This window comes from Ascaphus truei, chromosome 3 (genome assembly GCF_040206685.1).
Source record: "Ascaphus truei isolate aAscTru1 chromosome 3, aAscTru1.hap1, whole genome shotgun sequence".
Taxonomy (NCBI): domain Eukaryota; kingdom Metazoa; phylum Chordata; class Amphibia; order Anura; family Ascaphidae; genus Ascaphus; species Ascaphus truei.
In genome coordinates this window covers 378,333,869-378,350,636 of record NC_134485.1, presented here as the reverse complement: position 1 = coordinate 378,350,636, position 16,768 = coordinate 378,333,869, and the positions used below count along the sequence as shown (strand labels likewise).

Genomic DNA, 16,768 nt, shown 5'->3' with positions numbered 1-16,768 from the left:
ACGCTCCAGCTGGAACCACCTCTTCTGTAGTTCCCTGTCCCTCTGCTCGGGTGTAAACTCTCCCTCTTTCCACCAGAAATCTACCACGTCCTCCCGCCGGATGAGGAACCGAGTACGGTCCATCCATGCGGAGTACCCCTCAAATAGTGGAGCCCACCACCGGGTCTCCTTAAAGGGATTAGGCCCTGGTTCCCGGTCGTCATCAAATGAAAATACCCCTGACGACCTTGTGGATCGCGAGTTGAACCACCTCGAGGACCCCGGAGCCTTTACTGCCGGTTGGGGTGCTGTATCCGCCACCCTCAATTCCCCTCCTCCCCGTGAATCACCTTCCGTAGCTCCACTGAGCTGCCTCTCCCCAGTCCGTTTTTCCTCCCCCCCCAAAGGTATGTCCACAAGTTCCAAGTTGGGCGGTGAACCCGGTGACCGTGTGATAGGGGTAGGGGAATTAGCTAGGGCATGGGGTTGGGTATAGGGGCATGGGACGGGACCCCACGGGGTTACGACCCGCTCCTGGCTGTCCGTAGACTGGTCCAAGGATGATGTCTCACCCTCCTCAGTCCTGAGATCGTCTCTCCGATTTCTGGGCAATACGAGCGGTCGGGGACCTTCCCCCAATCGCCGAAGCGTCGCTGCTTCCCCTTCCTGGGTTCCGCCGTCGCCACCGGAAGTGACGTCCTCCCCGGAACCGGAAGCGTCGCCATCTCGCGTTGGACCCCCATGCGGGATCTCTTCTTCCACGACGACATCTGGTTGCTCCGCCGTCGCCACCGGAAGTGATGCCGTCCCTCCACGTGCGCGTTGGGCCTGGCGCGGCCCTTCCAGCGCTTCGCCGTCTGTTGTGACCAGGTAAGAGATAGGGCTTTTTGGCTTACCCATCCGCAGGGGTGTAGGCGTCTCTCTCCCATCTCCGCCAGGTCCTGGGATGGCGGGACTCCGTCGGTCGGATCGCCGATCTGCGGGGGACGTCCGGTCACTCACCCCACGGGGCGTCGTTCTCCCCGTCTGTCTTTTCCGCTCCGTTCTTGCTACCGCCAGCTCACGGAGATCCTCATCAGAGTAGTCCCCTCGCCCCGACCTAGGGGTCTCGGGGCGGGGTGAAAGTCTCTTTGCCCCTGTCGCGGGGTTTAATCCAGCCGCCTCAATGGCCAGTGACCCAGCCGACTTGACCGGCTCCAGTCCCCTGTCTCCGGGACTCGCGCGGTTGATCCACAGCGCGCCCGGGGACTCAGCAGAGCGCCGTGTCACATCCACCGGGGGGTCAGCAGGCTGTATTGGGATGAACGTGGGCATAGGCCACAGGTACAAAGTCCCGCAATGAGGGCAACGTGCCACCGTATTCACAGTACCTCCGGGCAGCCCGCATTGTAGGCAGAGCCCGACCACCGTCTCTGTATTGGCCACCCTCACCACCAGCACCCCGCCGGGCACTGAGTAGGGCTGGGTGGAGACCATAGTGCCCACAGTGGAGGAGCAGGCCATTCTTGGTACAGGAGTCACTTCCTGTACAGGTCTCTCCTTCTCTGTGGTTCCTCGCAACTGACTGGTGGAAGTTGCTGGAACCGCCACTCCCTGCTTCGGCTCCTCCCTTCTCTGACAGAGTTGGAACCCGCCCCCAGGGGTTGCAATAATGGGCGGGTCCCACAGGGGAATATCATGCCCCTTAATTAAGGCCGCACCTCTCTCAGTCCTGGTGGGCGCGGTCTGCGTTTTCGCGCCAGATTCCTCCTCAGAGCTGGAGTCTTTTCCCGCGGCTAGTTCCCGCCTTCTCCTTGCAGCAGCTTTTTGCACAAGGTACCTTTGCTTGCAAATCACCTCCACGGCCGGAACTACTTTTTGTAGTGGCGCCGTCTGGATATCAGTCCCTGGGCCCAGTGGGTGCATCCCCACAGGCCATAATTGAAAGTCACTCCCCCTGGTAGAAATCAGGGGAGGGTCCCATAAACTCAACGGTTGACTCAGCACAGGGGCTGAATTAGTCACTGTCCATCCCGGCGCAGCCATAGCTTTCGCGCCATGCCCCCCATCAGGGCGGGGCTCTGCTGTTCGCGCCATTCCCGGCCAGCTCTGTGCAAGTCCTGCAGCAGCCATTTTTTCGGCGCCTGGCCCATGCGGTTTCCCTAGCAAGCGGGAACCGCCATTTTGGTTGTTTTTTGCGCCCAAAAAGTCCATTCGTTCGCTCTCCTCACGGGGTTCTCCCCCAATTATAACAATTTCTTCACACTCTTCAAGGGTGGCCCCTCGCTGTCCCATACAGGATAAAAACGGGGCAGCCATAGCCTTCGCTCCGCTCCAGAGCAGCCTCGTTAAGGACAATTCAGCGACAGTCTGCTCTTCAGTGGGTTGCACGCCACGGGTGCCCTCCCCATCAGCCTCTGTCCGCCATTTTACGTTCTCCGCGCCACGCGGATCCTCCACTCTCTCATAACAGTTGTCGTACATGAGGCTCCACTCTGCGGGGCAGCCACCACACCGGTACAATAAAGATTAGCTCAGATGCACCACCACATGTGTACCTTATCTAGGTGTGACTCAGTGTTGCACTACCTCAGGCTAGGCTCACTCTCTCAGTGTCTGCTGTGACTCCTTCCTCCCAGTCTGTGCTCCCTACGGTGAGTGTCTGGAATGGCTAGGTACTCTGGCTGGCTCTGCCATGCAGTACTTGGGGCGTCTACCTGTCTTGGTCAGCCTAGCGCAGACCCTCTCCAGGACTCCTGACCAAGTTAACAGGCTGTCCCTTCTGGCATCCTACCAACTAGCACTGCCTCAAGGTGACTCGGTCAGCTATAGCCCGCTCCAGACCCCTCACTCCCTTCAGGCCCCTAGGTTGTCCCTGCGAACTGACAATATCCCGTCAGCCCCCTGACCACCCCTAGGTCCGTCCCTACGCAGCACAAAGTGGCAGCAGACACTCTCCCTGTTTCCAAGTGACCTAGCTAAAAGCCTGTCCTGTTGACGGATCTGATCTCAGCAGCTCGCCTCCAAATGTAACGGGTTTTGTGGCCCGGCCTGACCCACCCAATCTCACATTGGCCCCTGTGGTCTAACCGGACCCCATTACAGTGTGAATATGCCTGATGGTGCACCTGCTGGCTACAGGACTCCTGAGTCTCCCGCATGATGGTGTGTGGGGAGGACCCGTCAGACAGGCAGCTGAGGTAGTGTGCTGAGTCTCACCTAGTTCCAGTGCAGCGCCTCCACCTCACCAGGGTCCCTGCGTCCGCATGGGGATGATCCTGGCGAGGAACTCCTCCGTGGTGCTCCTCTCTGTACACTCATTCCAGATAGATACACGAGAGGGTTTCTGGCTGAACTCATCTTTATTGACACGGCAGGGCAACTGCCCTCCACAAGGAGTATCTTCAGCCGCTCATCTCGCCAGTGCTCCCTTTAGTTAGGTATGTCACCCAGATCAGGGATTCACTTATTCCCGCAGGAATCACTGTCCTGTGCCAGGTCCTTGGACACAGCCTCCCATGGAGTTACTATAACATAACTGACACTCTGATAGAACTTGAACTCCTTCCTCAGCTCTGACAAGAGCTGGAACTCCTTTCTCAGCAGAACAACTAACAACACAACAACTTTTAGACACAGTGCTGTGCCTTATGTAAGCTTCTGAGGCTGACACATCTCTGACATCACTAACCATGGAGTCAGAGCATGTGACCAGTCCCAGCCATACACAGAGCACCCCACCAGGGTGTGAGGGGAAACCTCCATAATTACTGCTGGCATGCCCACACTTACCAGGCCTTACTGCCAACAGGAGAGATGACTGTAGGCATTTTACATGACCGCTACACAAGTTAAAATACAAGCTGAGATACAATAACACAAATAAATGTGATGAGCGATACAAAGTGATTAAATTAATCACCCAAAGTGAAATTAACAAAACCTAAATACAGACAAAACAATGTCCCTTTCGGTGAAAATACTGTAAGTATATCAGAAACAGAATACGTTTATAAAGTGCATATACACGTGCAAAATAAATACTATGAAAAATCACCTAAAGTGTAAGCACTCCAAATGGCAAGTAAAATAGCACAATTACTATTAAGTGTAATGAATACAAAATAAATACACAAGTGAAGTGCATATAAAGTGCAATGGCATGAATACAGAGTGTCTACCTAATAAAGTAACCACAATGATCACTACAGCAACACCCCAATACTCATGAAACCAATGTAACCATGAAAATCAAATGAAAAAAAGTCCCAGCGGTGATTCCATCTGCCGCGGAGAAACTGCAGTCGGGACTGTTTTTACACCAGCTCCCTCGGCGTCCCGCTTGCCACTTCATGGTTAGTATTGTCCTCCCTCTCTGTGGCCTTTTTTCATTTAACTTTAAGCAAGTTAAATAAGTAAAAGACAAATAAAATTGCGGACCGATGCTTTTATCTTCTGGTCATGCGACAATATTATAACACAATGGGGAAAAGCGCTTCCGACAAAACAATAGGAAAAGGAGTCCCTGCCCCGAAGAGTTTACAATCTAATCAAGTGTCAACTACCACACAAATTAAAATTTTGCAGCCAAACACAAATTAGTGCAGGTTTTCCGGTTATTAGTGTACACTGGATATTGTGCGTTATGTGTTTTTGCATCATGTGCTACCTAATAGTATTGTAAAAGCATACAACTAAAAATGATGGTTTGTAAAAGACCACAAGGTATACTGCTTTATGTATGTTTGAAAATCATCTCCTGGCCAGAAATTAAAAGTAGTTTATATTATTATTTTTTAAAGTAAGTACTGTTTTAGTTAATACAACACTTTCATGCATTTTTGTTATACAACTTAAGCTCCCCAAAAATTGCAAGTCCCAACATACTGGCAGAACACATCTCCGCAGATATGTTATTTAGTTAATGAGAAATACCCCCTTGATCATATAATTCCCCCAAAGCTTTTTTTCTGTATGTTTTATAGGGCGATTGAGTGTGCTACAGATTCTTATATATAGTTGATGAGACCCATGTACTGTACTCAGTGAAATTGAGTACCATCAGCTACACTTTATGATATTTTGCTAACATAACCTACAATCTAAACTGTGGCGGTTCTAATATTTAATCAGCACACAGTAAATATGTCATCATGTTCCATTTAGCACGTAGGTTATTCTAAATGCTTTTTATCAAAGAATTTCAACAGACATAGAACTCTTTCTCATTATCTGCTCGGCTTGTAAAACACTATAGCACATTCATGTTTGGCTGCTAGGATGGTGTCCACAATTTTAGCTGCCAGTTTAAGAGATTATACACGCTGTACACATATTTGATTGTGACCTTTATTATGTTAGAGTAGCAACGCCTCTTCCCAGAAGCCTATATGAGTCTACCCCATACAGTGCTAGTATATTGCCCCACCTGAGCATATCCTGCTATTTTTTTTTCATTGTTAAAAATCATTGATTTCTGAATCTAAAAAAATTAAGAACCCCCTGAGAAGGCAAGCATAAATCTAAAGTAAATATAAAAAATGGCAAAATAACAAACTGGCAATCAGCGCAGTTATGCATTTTCTAGGACTGGAGTAACACACCATGTGATGATGGATAAAGGAAACATGAGATCAAGTAAACTACAGTAGGTGGAGATTTGTGTTGGGTTGCAGAACTAGTGCATCAGAGCAAGGTATAGCTAATGCAACTGGCACAAAGTCATATTGGCATGGATTATAACAATAACATCAATGAATATCAATGAAGGTAAAGTATCCTGTGAACTAACAGACTATTGGTATTGGTTCTGTATACTAATGCAAAGACAGCTGCATAATAGAAAGTGTTATGTTCAATATGCTGCAAAGCGTGTACAAAAGTGTTTGCCTGTTCAATCAAGTATTGTTAAGCTTGAAGTCGTCAGTGAAACTATATTAGCAAATTAAAGGCCAATTTAAATTTCCCTAAAAAGTACTTATAAACATGTAATTGAAGAAACTTTGAAGCCCAGCTCACGTGGGACAATTGTGCAGTTTTTGTTCTGCTTTGTCCAGGTGATGTGAGCAAACTGTCTATCTATATCCTGGCTACAAAATAGTTATCCATGAGCAATATGGAGAACATTTTTAAAAGCACGGATAGTGTTAAAATATAAATATTTATCAGCCATTGCAGTATTTCGTTCAAAGAAGGGCAATAAGAATGATAAAAGGCATGCCCAATAAGAATGATAAAAGGCATAGGCAATTTAACTTATAAGGTAAGGCTGAAAAGATTAGGGACCATATTTACTAAATGGTGCTACACTAAAAGACACCAGAAGACACGTTCTGGCCCCATTCACTTGAGAGTTGAACGGTGTCTTCAACTGCTGGAAAGTGTCATACTGAGCAGCACTGCTTCCAAATTATGTCTCTCAGTCTCGTTAGCCTGGAAAAAAAGATGACCATGTGGAAATATTTTATTGTAAACAATTTTAAATGGTAGAGAGAGAAGAGGGAACTGTTTTTTACAAACAAACAAAATACAAGTGTAGCCAGGTCCCCTTACCTCCTGGTCCGTGGGGTGGGGGACGGCTGCAGCAGTTGTATGGTAAATATTGTGCACTACGTCTGCATCATTAAAGAAACTCTAAATGTCTATTTGACTCTTGCCAAACGTTTTTGGAGTGCCACTGGATCCTGTCCTTTAACGATTTTATAATGTCATTTATGACATTAGAAAGCAAAAGGGATTGAGTCACGGCAGCCAGCAGATCTTAACGTGTTATTTACACACATTCCATCCTGTTACCACAATTGAAAACTTGACATTACAAATGGCACCCACTTGTCCACTATTCACTGGGTGTATGAAAATACACAAGTGGAAAATGCCCTCTGCTGTATGAAACCCCAAGAAGTATAGTGCTGGATCACTATGTGGGACATTCTTTTCACAAGGCGCTGCTTTAAACCTAATTTTTAGATGCACTAATGGCTTTGCTTTTAAAAACTTAAGGAGTAGCTGAGTGATAAGAAACAGGTGAACACTGATCTAATCCCAGTGACAGCATATTCCTGTAGGTCCCTGTGCATCAGACACCACAAGTAGATGGTAAATTCATTATGGCAGAGACTCATTTAAAAAAAAGAAAGTGCCCTTATATAGCAGCGAAACATTTATTAATGACAATAATTTGGAGAGAAAAAATCCTGGAACATCTTACAACATAAATATAGCAGCTATGCAATCACAATAACGTGCATAGAGAAATGCATAACATGCCTCCATATGTATTGAGTCAAAAGACGTATTCTGGTTACAAAGGAGGGACACAGCTATGGGAGCAGTATGCATCTCTAGATATCCTAATATGTTCAATAGACTTTATGACGAACCCTGAGAAGTTCGAAAGCTTGTAACATATCAACTACTTGTTGGTCCAATAAAAGGTATCATACTGTACCACCTACTCACTCTCCATCCTTTGTTACTACATGGAAGGAAGGACCAACACAGCTCCCCACCCTTCTTTGCGTAATATAGACATGGAACGGATTAATTGCTCCAATAAGGTCATCATCAGCATCAAGGGTAATCTTTTATAAGTAGATTTACATCTTCACAAAGGTGGACCATTGAGATACTGAATTGATTTTTATTCTACTATAATCAATAGACCCTTTGGATTTATGGGGCCCCTCAAATACATCATAGGTATTTGAAGAATTGTTTTGTTTTTAGTATTTTGGAAGCCATTCAAATTGCAAGGCCCTAATCTGTAGCTTATTTATCTTATACGTAACTCCACCCTGTTTCTAAGCACTTTTTCAGCACCATAATGCTAGTGGAAAAGACTTCAAATAATAGACAAAATACATTTGGAAATAATAAAGGAAGATCTTACTACAGAAAGATACTAAATAGATACACCAACTAGGGACCAATGTCCTGTTTGGTTTAAACTAGTTATTATTTACATTCTTTTTATAAATGTTTTTATATTTATTGAATGTGTGTGCTCATGAGTGCTTCTTATACCTGTTTTTTTCCTTTATGAGAATGTGCCTTGCTGCTTCCACTGTAACGGTAAGACCAGAATTAATGCTAGATGTATGAGAATATAAAAAGGTGTCACATGGTCTCTAATACCAGACGTGGAAGAAGTTGTGCAATTGGGGACAAAGCATCATATGGTTTTAGCAGCTTTCTATGTATATGCAGCTGAAACTGTTATGGACTCAGTACTCCTTTACTGGGGAGCTAGAATTTAGTTGAAATGTATTACTATGTTCTTTGTATAATTTATACTTATGTATTTAAGAGTGCTATTGTGCATTCATGTCCTTTTGTTATGATTGTGTTGAATATTTGGATCCAGAATATTTACCATAAAACTTACACACAGGTTTAACTATATTTGTATTTTCATATATGTCATCTTTATGTTTCATTAATATTGACTATATTTGACCTCCATAGGATGGTGTCTTCAGTATCTTTTGACAGATGGAAGTACGTTATGCATTTCTCTATGCACATTATTGTCATGGCGTAGCTGCTACATTGATGTTTCAGAGTTATGTTGTTATGATGAATAAATGTACAATTTTTATTCCTAGTGTAGAGTGCTGTATTGGTACTTTCTGCTTTCTTTTTTAAAAACTCTTGCTTGAGCAGTTATTATAAACGAAGTTCTTCAGAGACTCATTGTGACATGTACAAGCTCTGTGTAAATTGTCTGCGTAACCTAAGAAACATTTATTATTAATATTATAATCCTATATCTTTATATTGCTCTGAGGTCACACCCACAATCCCAAGACCCAGCCACCAGATCCCGCTGTACGAAGCGAGAGAGAGGCAGGTAAAGAGAAAGTGCGGAGAACATAGCAGTCCCTAATTTCACTCAGATGGATAGATGTTTTTAATTTTAAGGATTAAAAAAAAAAAGTGTATAATAATTTAAACAAATGAGAGGTGAATGAGGTTTAACCGAAGCAAGTGTTACAGAGTCAAACGTTTTACCTATCCTCTGGGATGGGGCCTAATGATGCGCCAACATGTTTATGAGCATGAAGCCGTCACTGAGAAAAACCTCTTCCTACTGTTCCCATCTCATTGATGGTAAAATTGATAGTGATTTGAGCTGTGCTTCGTATGGTTCCGAGTTAATTCCCATACTCCCAGACAGAAGTCTGAGCAGGGAAAATTCATTAAGAAAATTCATAATTACGCGGATTATCTACCAATCAAATAAATCTACTCAAAAATACAGACGACTTACAGGATGTGCTACTATGCAATTCTTGACATGTTGAAGTCCATTAAACATCTTTGTTGGTGAAAGGCAGGATGTTGAGCTGCTTATTATTGCTGCGTCATTGACATGAAGATCTAATTCAGCAAAAATCTTCAGTTTTAATTCCAGGCTTTCAGGAACGCACTCCTAAAATGATAAAAAAAAAAAAAAGCTCAATTATTTTTTATTACCAAAGCCATCATGTCCTTTCATGAAAATTGCACATTACATACTAATGTTTCACAGTAAGAGATTAATACAAAAATGCGCAGTGTGCTGAAACAAAACCTTTTTTGATCCAGTGATAGTGTCTCACATTTCATCCTGAGCCTTGGGCCTGAAGTCATTCGTTAAATACACCTCCATTGCAGTCCAATGTCCACTAATTCTCCTCCGTCTCCTTAAAATTACTAATGTTCTGTTTATGTATTCATCTCTTTTCCAATTCTATTTACTTTCGGAGGCTTTTTGTATCATGAATCTCCCCTGTTGCAAAAATACTCATTTCAGCAGGAACTGAGAGCACACAAAAAAAGGGAAAAACATAAGCCACTAAGGCATAATACAGCGAAAATTCATTAATAAAAAGGTGTCCATTGAATGTCACTTTAAAATAGTCAACTTTAACTTTTCTTTCATCAGAATAGTTCTCGGCACTGTGAAGCAGATGGGGCACAGAGCATTGAGAGAAGATAGTCTATGGCAGGCCTGCACAACATACGGCCCGCGGGCCTGGACTCCCTGTGCGGCCCGCGATGCACCCCTCTCCCCCCCCCCCGCTCTGCCGATACATTGAAGGAGCGCTAGCATCGTGATGCCCTCCCTCCTTCCCCTCCCCAACCCCCAGAGCCCTCTCTGCCTATTAGGGAAGGAGCGCCAGCAGTTTGATGCGATCCCCTGCAGGCAGAGAGGAGAGAAGGAACAGAGCTGAGGCCGGTCTGACTGCAGAGAGTGGGGGAGGGTACAGTGACAGCGGAGCCTCATTAGTGAGAGCAGGAAGTGAGGTGCCTGCTGCCAGTGCCCAAGATGTCTTCCCCCGCTCCCTCCAGCCATGCTCCACAGTGAAAGGTAGGACACCCCCCCCCCTGCAGCTGCTCCTCATAGCTACTGGCAGTGTCAGTGTGTCAGAGTCAGTGGCAGTGTGGCTGTGGCAGTGTGGCAGTGTGGCTGTGGAAGTGTCAGAGTGTCAGTGTGGCTTTGTCAGAGTGGCAGTGTGGCTGTGTCAGTGTCAGAGTGTCAGTGTGGCTGTGGCACTGTGGGTGTGGCAGTGTCAATGTATGTCAGTGTGGCTGTGGCAGTGTCAGAGTGTCAGTGTGTCAGTGTGGCTGTGGCAATGTGCAAGTGTGGCAGTGTGGCTGTGGCAGTGTCAGAGTTTCAGTGTGGCTCTGGCAGTGGCAGTGTCAGAGGGGCAGTGTCAGAGGGGCAGTGTCAGAGGGGCAGTGGCAGAGTGTCAGTGTGTCAGAGTGGCAGTGGCAGTGTGGCAGTGTCAGTGTGGCAGTGTCAGAGTGTCAGTGGCTGTGCGGGTCAGGGTCAGAGTGGCTGTGCGGGTCAGGGTCAGAGTGGCTGTGCGGGTCAGGGTCAGTGTCTGTGCAGGTCAGTGTCTGTGCGGGTCAGTGTCTGTGCGGGTCTGTGTCTGTACGCTGTGTCTGTACGGGTCTGTGTCTGTGTGGGTCAGTGTCTGTGCGGGTCAGTGTCTGTGCGGGTCAGTGTCTGTGCGGGTCAGTGTCTGTGCGGGTCAGTGTCTGTGCGGGTCAGTGTCTGTACGGTTCAGTGTCTGTGCGGGTCAGTGTCTGTGCGGATCAGTGTCTGTGTCTGTGCAGGTCAGTGTCTGTGCGGGTCAGTGTCTGTGTATGTGCAGGTCAGTGTCTGTGTCTGTGCGGGTCAGTGTCTGTGCGGGTCAGTGTATGTGCGGGTCAGTGTCTGTGCGGGTCAGTGTCTGTGCGGGTCAGTGTCTGTGTCTGTGTGGGTCAGTGTCTGTGTCTGTGCGGGTCAGTGTCTGTGCGGGTCAGTGTCTGTGCGGGTCAGTGTCTGTGTCTGTGCGGGTCAGTGTCAGTGTCTGTGCGGGTCAGTGTCTGTGCGGGTCAGTGTCTGTGCGGGTCAGTGTCTGTGCGGGTCAGTGTCTGTGCGGGTCAGTGTCTGTGCGGGTCAGTGTCTGTGTCTGTGTGGGTCAGTGTCTGTGTCTGTGCGGGTCAGTGTCTGTGCGGGTCAGTGTCTGTGTCTGTGCGGGTCAGTGTCAGTGTCTGTGGGGGTCAGTGTCTGTGTGGGTCAGTGTCAGTGTCTGTGCGGGTCAGTGTCAGTGTCTGTGTCTGTGCCTGTGTGGGTCAGTGTCTGTGCCTGTGCGGGTCAGTGTCTGTGTCTGTGCGGGTCAGTGTCTGTGTCTGTGCGGGTCAGTTTCTGTGTCTGTGTGGGTCAGTGTCTGTGTCTGTGTGGGTCAGTGTCTGTGCGGGTCAGTGTCTGTGTCGGTCAGTGTCTCTGTCTGTGCGGGTCAGTGTCTTTGTTTGTGCGGGTCAGTGTCTGTGTCTGTGCGGGTCAGTGTCTGTGTCTGTGCAGGTCAGTGTCTGTGCCTGTGTGTGATGTGGAGGGGGAGTATTATATGTGAGGGGGAGAGATGGGGGTGTGAGAGAGAGGGGGAGTCTCGCAAAGGCTGCTGACACTGGGGGGGGGGGGGGGGTGAGGGCAATGGAACAGTTGTCTTGAGCCCCAGGAAAGCACTCTACAGCCCTATCTGGTATGACCATCCTCATATCTCCCCCAGCACCCCTCATCATCACCCTCATATCTGGGTTGTGGGGGGGGGTGATATGATGATGATCTGTGGGGGGGGAGAGAAGATATGATGAGGATGATGATGAGGGGTGCTGGGGGAAATATGATGATGATGAGGATTTTACCCGTGAGGCCCAAATCAGTTTTCTTTGGAGCAGTTCGGCCCTTCTCACTTTACAAGTCAGTGTGGCTGTGGTTGTGGCAGTGTCAGAGTGTCAGTGTGGCTGTGGCAGTGTGGGTGTGGCAGTGGCAGTGTCAATGTGTGTCAATGTGGCTGTGGCAGTGTCAGAGTGTCAGAGTGTCAGTGTGGCAGTGTCGCTGTGGCAGTGTGGCAGTGTGGCTGTGGCAGTGTCAGAGTTTCAGTGTGGCTGTGGCAGTGGCAGTGTCAGAGGGGCATTGTCAGAGGGGCAGTGTTTGAGGGGCAGTGGCAGAGTGTCAGTGTGTCAGTGTGGCAGTGTCAGAGTAGCAGTGTCAGAGTGGCAGTGTGGCAGTGGATGAGTGGCTGTGCGGGTCAGTGTCAGAGTGTCTGTGCGGGTCAGTGTCTGTGCGGGTCAGTGTCTGTGTGGGTCAATGTCTGTGCGGGTCAGTGTCTGTGCAGGTCAGTGTCTGTGTCTGTACGGGTCAGTGGCTGTGTCTGTGCGGGTCAGTGTCTGTGTATGTGCGGGTCAGTGTCTGTGTATGTGCAGGTCAGTGTCTGTGCAGGTCAGTGTCTGTGCGGGTCAGTGTCTGTGCAGGTCAGTGTCTGTGCGGGTCAGTGTCTGTGTGGGTCAGTGTCTCTGTGGGTCAGTGTCTCTGCGGGTCAGTGTCTCTGCGGGTCAGTGTCTGTGTCTGTGCGGGTCAATGTCTGTGCGGGTCAGTGTCTCTGTATGTGCGGGTCAGTGTCTGTGTCGGTCAGTGTCTGTGTCTGTGCGGGTCAGTGTCAGTGTCTGTGCCTGTGCGGGTCAGTGTCTGTGCCTGTGCGGGTCAGTGTCTGTGCGGGTCAGTGTCTGTGTCTGTGCGGGTCAGTGTCTGTGCGGGTCAGTGTCTTTGTCTGTGCGGGTCAGTGTCTGTGTGGGTCAGTGTCTGTGTCTGTGCAGGTCAGTGTCTGTGCCTGTGTGTGATGTGGAGGGGGATTATTATATGTGAGGAGGAGAGATGGGGGTGTGAGAGAGAGGGGGAGTCTCGCAAAGGCTGCCGACACTGGGGGGGGGGGGGGGTGAGGGCAATGGAACAGTTGCCTTGAGCCCCGGGAAAGAACTATACAGCCCTATCTGGTATGACCATCCTCATATCTCCCCCAGCACCCCTCATCATCACCCTCATATCAGGGTTGTGGGGGGGGGGGTGATATGATGATGATCTGTGGGGGGCGGGAGAGAAGATATGATGAGGATGATGATGAGGGTTGCTGGGGGAAATATGATGATGATGAGGATTTTACCGGTGCGGCCCAAATCAGATTTCTTTGGAGCAGTTCGGCCCTTCTCACTTTACAAGTTGTGCAGGCCTGGTCTATGGACTGAAGTACTTATTGCTTTAAGTAGCTGGGGCTGTCAATGTTACAAAAAAAAAAAAAAAACAGACCTTGGGGTCGGGATGTGGGTTAAAACCAAGTTTAGGTATACTGTAACCTAACTAACAAACGACAGGGGGTGCCCAGTGCTACATCCAAATGACAAAACATACATGGTAATAATTACAAGAAATAATGCTTCAGTACTAATAATAATGCTAATACTAATAATAAAATATGTTTTTTTAGTTAGATATTTTGGCCAATGTAAAGTTCAGTCCCAGCATTAACCATAAGCCACGTTTGTGGATATGAGCTGTTATTGTAACATTACATTATTATTAAGGCATCTCTTACCCTATCCTGTTAACATAGTTACATAGTAGATGAAGTTGAAAAAAGACATATGTCCAACAAGTTCAACTCATGCTAAATTTAGACCACAGATACTCTATCCTATATCTCTACTTACAGTATATTGATCCAGAGGAAGGCAAACAAAAAACCCCAGTGTTGTATCATCCAATGATATCTCATAAGAGAAAAAATAAATTCCTTTCTGACCCGCAAGAATTGGCAATCCGATTACTCCCTGGATCAACATCCCTCCCATGTTTACTTATTTAGTATATCCTTGTATACCTTTCCTTTCTAAAAAGATGTCCAACCGTTTTTGATGATATCTAACTGTACTCCATATTCAAGATGTGGTCTTACTAATGCTTTATAGAGGGGCATAATTATGCTTACTTCTCTTATATCCATTCCCTGTTTAATGAAAGATAAGATCTTATTTACCTTTGCAGCTACTGCATGACACTGGATACTATTTTAAGCTTGCTGTCTACATGCACTCCTAAATCCTTCTCCATCAAGGATTCACCTACTTTTTCCCCATTCATTTGTAAATTGCCTGTTTATTTCTGTTTCCCAAATGTATAACTTTACATTGATCTGTATTAAACTTCATCTGCCATTTACCTGCCCAAGTTTCTACTCTATCCAAGTCCTTCTGGAGAAAAATTACACAATGTTCTTATTCTACTACCTTACACAATTTAGTGTCATCAGCAAAGATGGAGACTTTGCTCTCTATGCCAACCTCAATGTCATTAATAAACAAACATGAAATTATTGTGTCGGGGAAAAGCCCATTCCACTGTTGACCTTTTCAGTCTTTTGCTTAAAAAATGGCTAATTCCTTACAGTTTGTGTGATCTTTGTGTATAAATATTGAAGCCCTTCTCCAGTCTGAGTAAAAAGATGGCATCCACTAATTTTGAAACTCACGACTAACACTGCTAAAGTCAAGTGCAATGATCTTGCTCTATGGTTTATTCAGGAATCTCAGCCCAGTTGAGTTGTTTGTATTGCCTCATATAAAGTATCTCCTACTGTATTTATATGCAATCATTATTGGTAGGGCTGGGCTGGAAAAGTCCACTTTTCCCTCATCCGGGATGAATGGAGATTCAGGGCAGGCGAGTGAAAGATGCAGCCTCCTTTCATTGGACTACGCGCTTGAAGACGCTCAACTGCAGGCTGTGTGAAGATATCGTGCCAGTCACTCACTGCTGGAGACTCGATAGGCATTGTGGGGGCAAGTATTGAAACTCCAGCGGTGAAAGACAGGCACACTGACTTCACACACTCTTCAGTTCAGTGCCTTTAAGCCGTGCGGTCCAAAGAAAAGGAGGCTGCATCTTTCACTTCAGGCCTTTTGATTTTGACCTTTGCTGCCACAATGACAGAAGGATAAGAGTATTAACTATTTAGGGGTGGAGGGGTCTGTGTAGGTATGAAGAGGGGATCTGTATAGGTATTAGGGGGGTCTGTGTGTTTATGGGGGGGCTCTGTGCAGGAATGAGAGGGGGGTCTGTGTGCATATAAAGGGGAAGGCCTGTGTGTGTATAAGGGGGTGGGATCTGTGTGGATATAAGGGGGGGTCTGTGTGGATATAAAGGGGGAGGTGTGTATGGATATAATGGGGGGGGCTGTGACTGAATGAGGGGAGGATCTGTGAGGGGGGAGGGAGTGAAGTGTTATCCTGACCGATAAATATTTGTGATATTTTTTCATCCTTGATTAATGAACTGTTGTCCTTCTGATGCCATTCTCTCCCCACGTCTAACTTCCCAAACCAGCCTTGACTTCCCCAACTCCAATTGCAGCTATTAGAATACTAGCCCAGTATTCCCTTTGCCCTTATACACATTAACATTGGCACTGGAATTTATCTCTATCTATGGCCTCCTCACAAACTTTAAGCAATTCTCTATGTGGCTCATGTCAAGGCAATGCCACCCCCAACCCCCTAACCCTCCTTTACCTCCATTTCAGACATGCAAATCCTGCTTCATTCACAGCCTTTTTAGGGGCAACAGAAGTAATTGTTTCCCATAGGTTTAATCCATATGGTTTTTAACCCTATCTGGAATCTCAGTGAGTTAAGGGAGGAAACTACTTTCTGAGCTATCATGTACTGAACCCTACATTTACAGCCAACTTGCATGACTCGAGCATTGGGGCTCTGTTTCCCCGTCTCACGTAGCACGAGGTAAATCTCACACTGCTTAGATCTTGAATCCATACCCCCCCAGCGCCACCATTCATCATAACCCTGTCCCCATATGTCACTACTCCATCACCATATATCATATCAGCGGTGCGCAAACTGTGGGGCGCGACCCCCAGGGGGGGCGCGACACTGCCGACCGGGGGCGCGGGGTTTACAGAGGCCCCGCGCGCTTCCCGAAGGCACTTAAATTAAGTGCCGGGGGAGCTGCAGGGCTCCGTAAACCTAACTTACCGTGGCTCCGGCGGCTTCCTCCCTGCGGCGCCATGGCAACGCGGTGTCAAAATGACGCTGCGAGGTCATGTGATGTCACGTTGCTATGGCAACGTGACGTCATTACGCCGGAGCGCGGGTAAGTTGGGGTTGGGGGGGGCGCGGGAGTGAGGGGACAGCCGTCAGGGGGGCGCAGGGAAAAAAGTTTGCGCCCCCCTGTATCCTATAGTGCCTTTGTGTGTCACGTTGATCACATTGGCAGTGCTACATACAATAGGAATTAACAAAAGATTTTCTTGGACGATTAAAAAAAATGTACACATTTTATTATAGATAGCACATAAACAGTATGAAAAATAATAATTTTCTCAGATTCTAATTCTGTGCAAATTAATATTTGCACATTTGGGTTGCTCCAATCTTATCAAATCACTGCAATCCACTAAGAGCCACAGTTTTCATTTCAACAGCAACACAT

At 47.0% G+C, this 16,768-nt stretch overlaps 1 protein-coding gene across 4 annotated transcripts in view; it reads right to left on the bottom strand.

The window, feature by feature from the left end:
• The window catches only part of CRYL1 (crystallin lambda 1), a 249,736-nt gene that overhangs the window by 42,443 nt on the left and 190,525 nt on the right, over positions 1-16,768 (bottom strand). For all 4 annotated transcript variants that reach the window (XM_075592296.1, XM_075592293.1, XM_075592295.1 and 1 more), the window contains exon 4: positions 9,230-9,391. In XM_075592296.1, the coding sequence (XP_075448411.1) occupies positions 9,230-9,391 (162 nt within the window). The remainder of the gene's footprint in view (positions 1-9,229; positions 9,392-16,768) is intronic.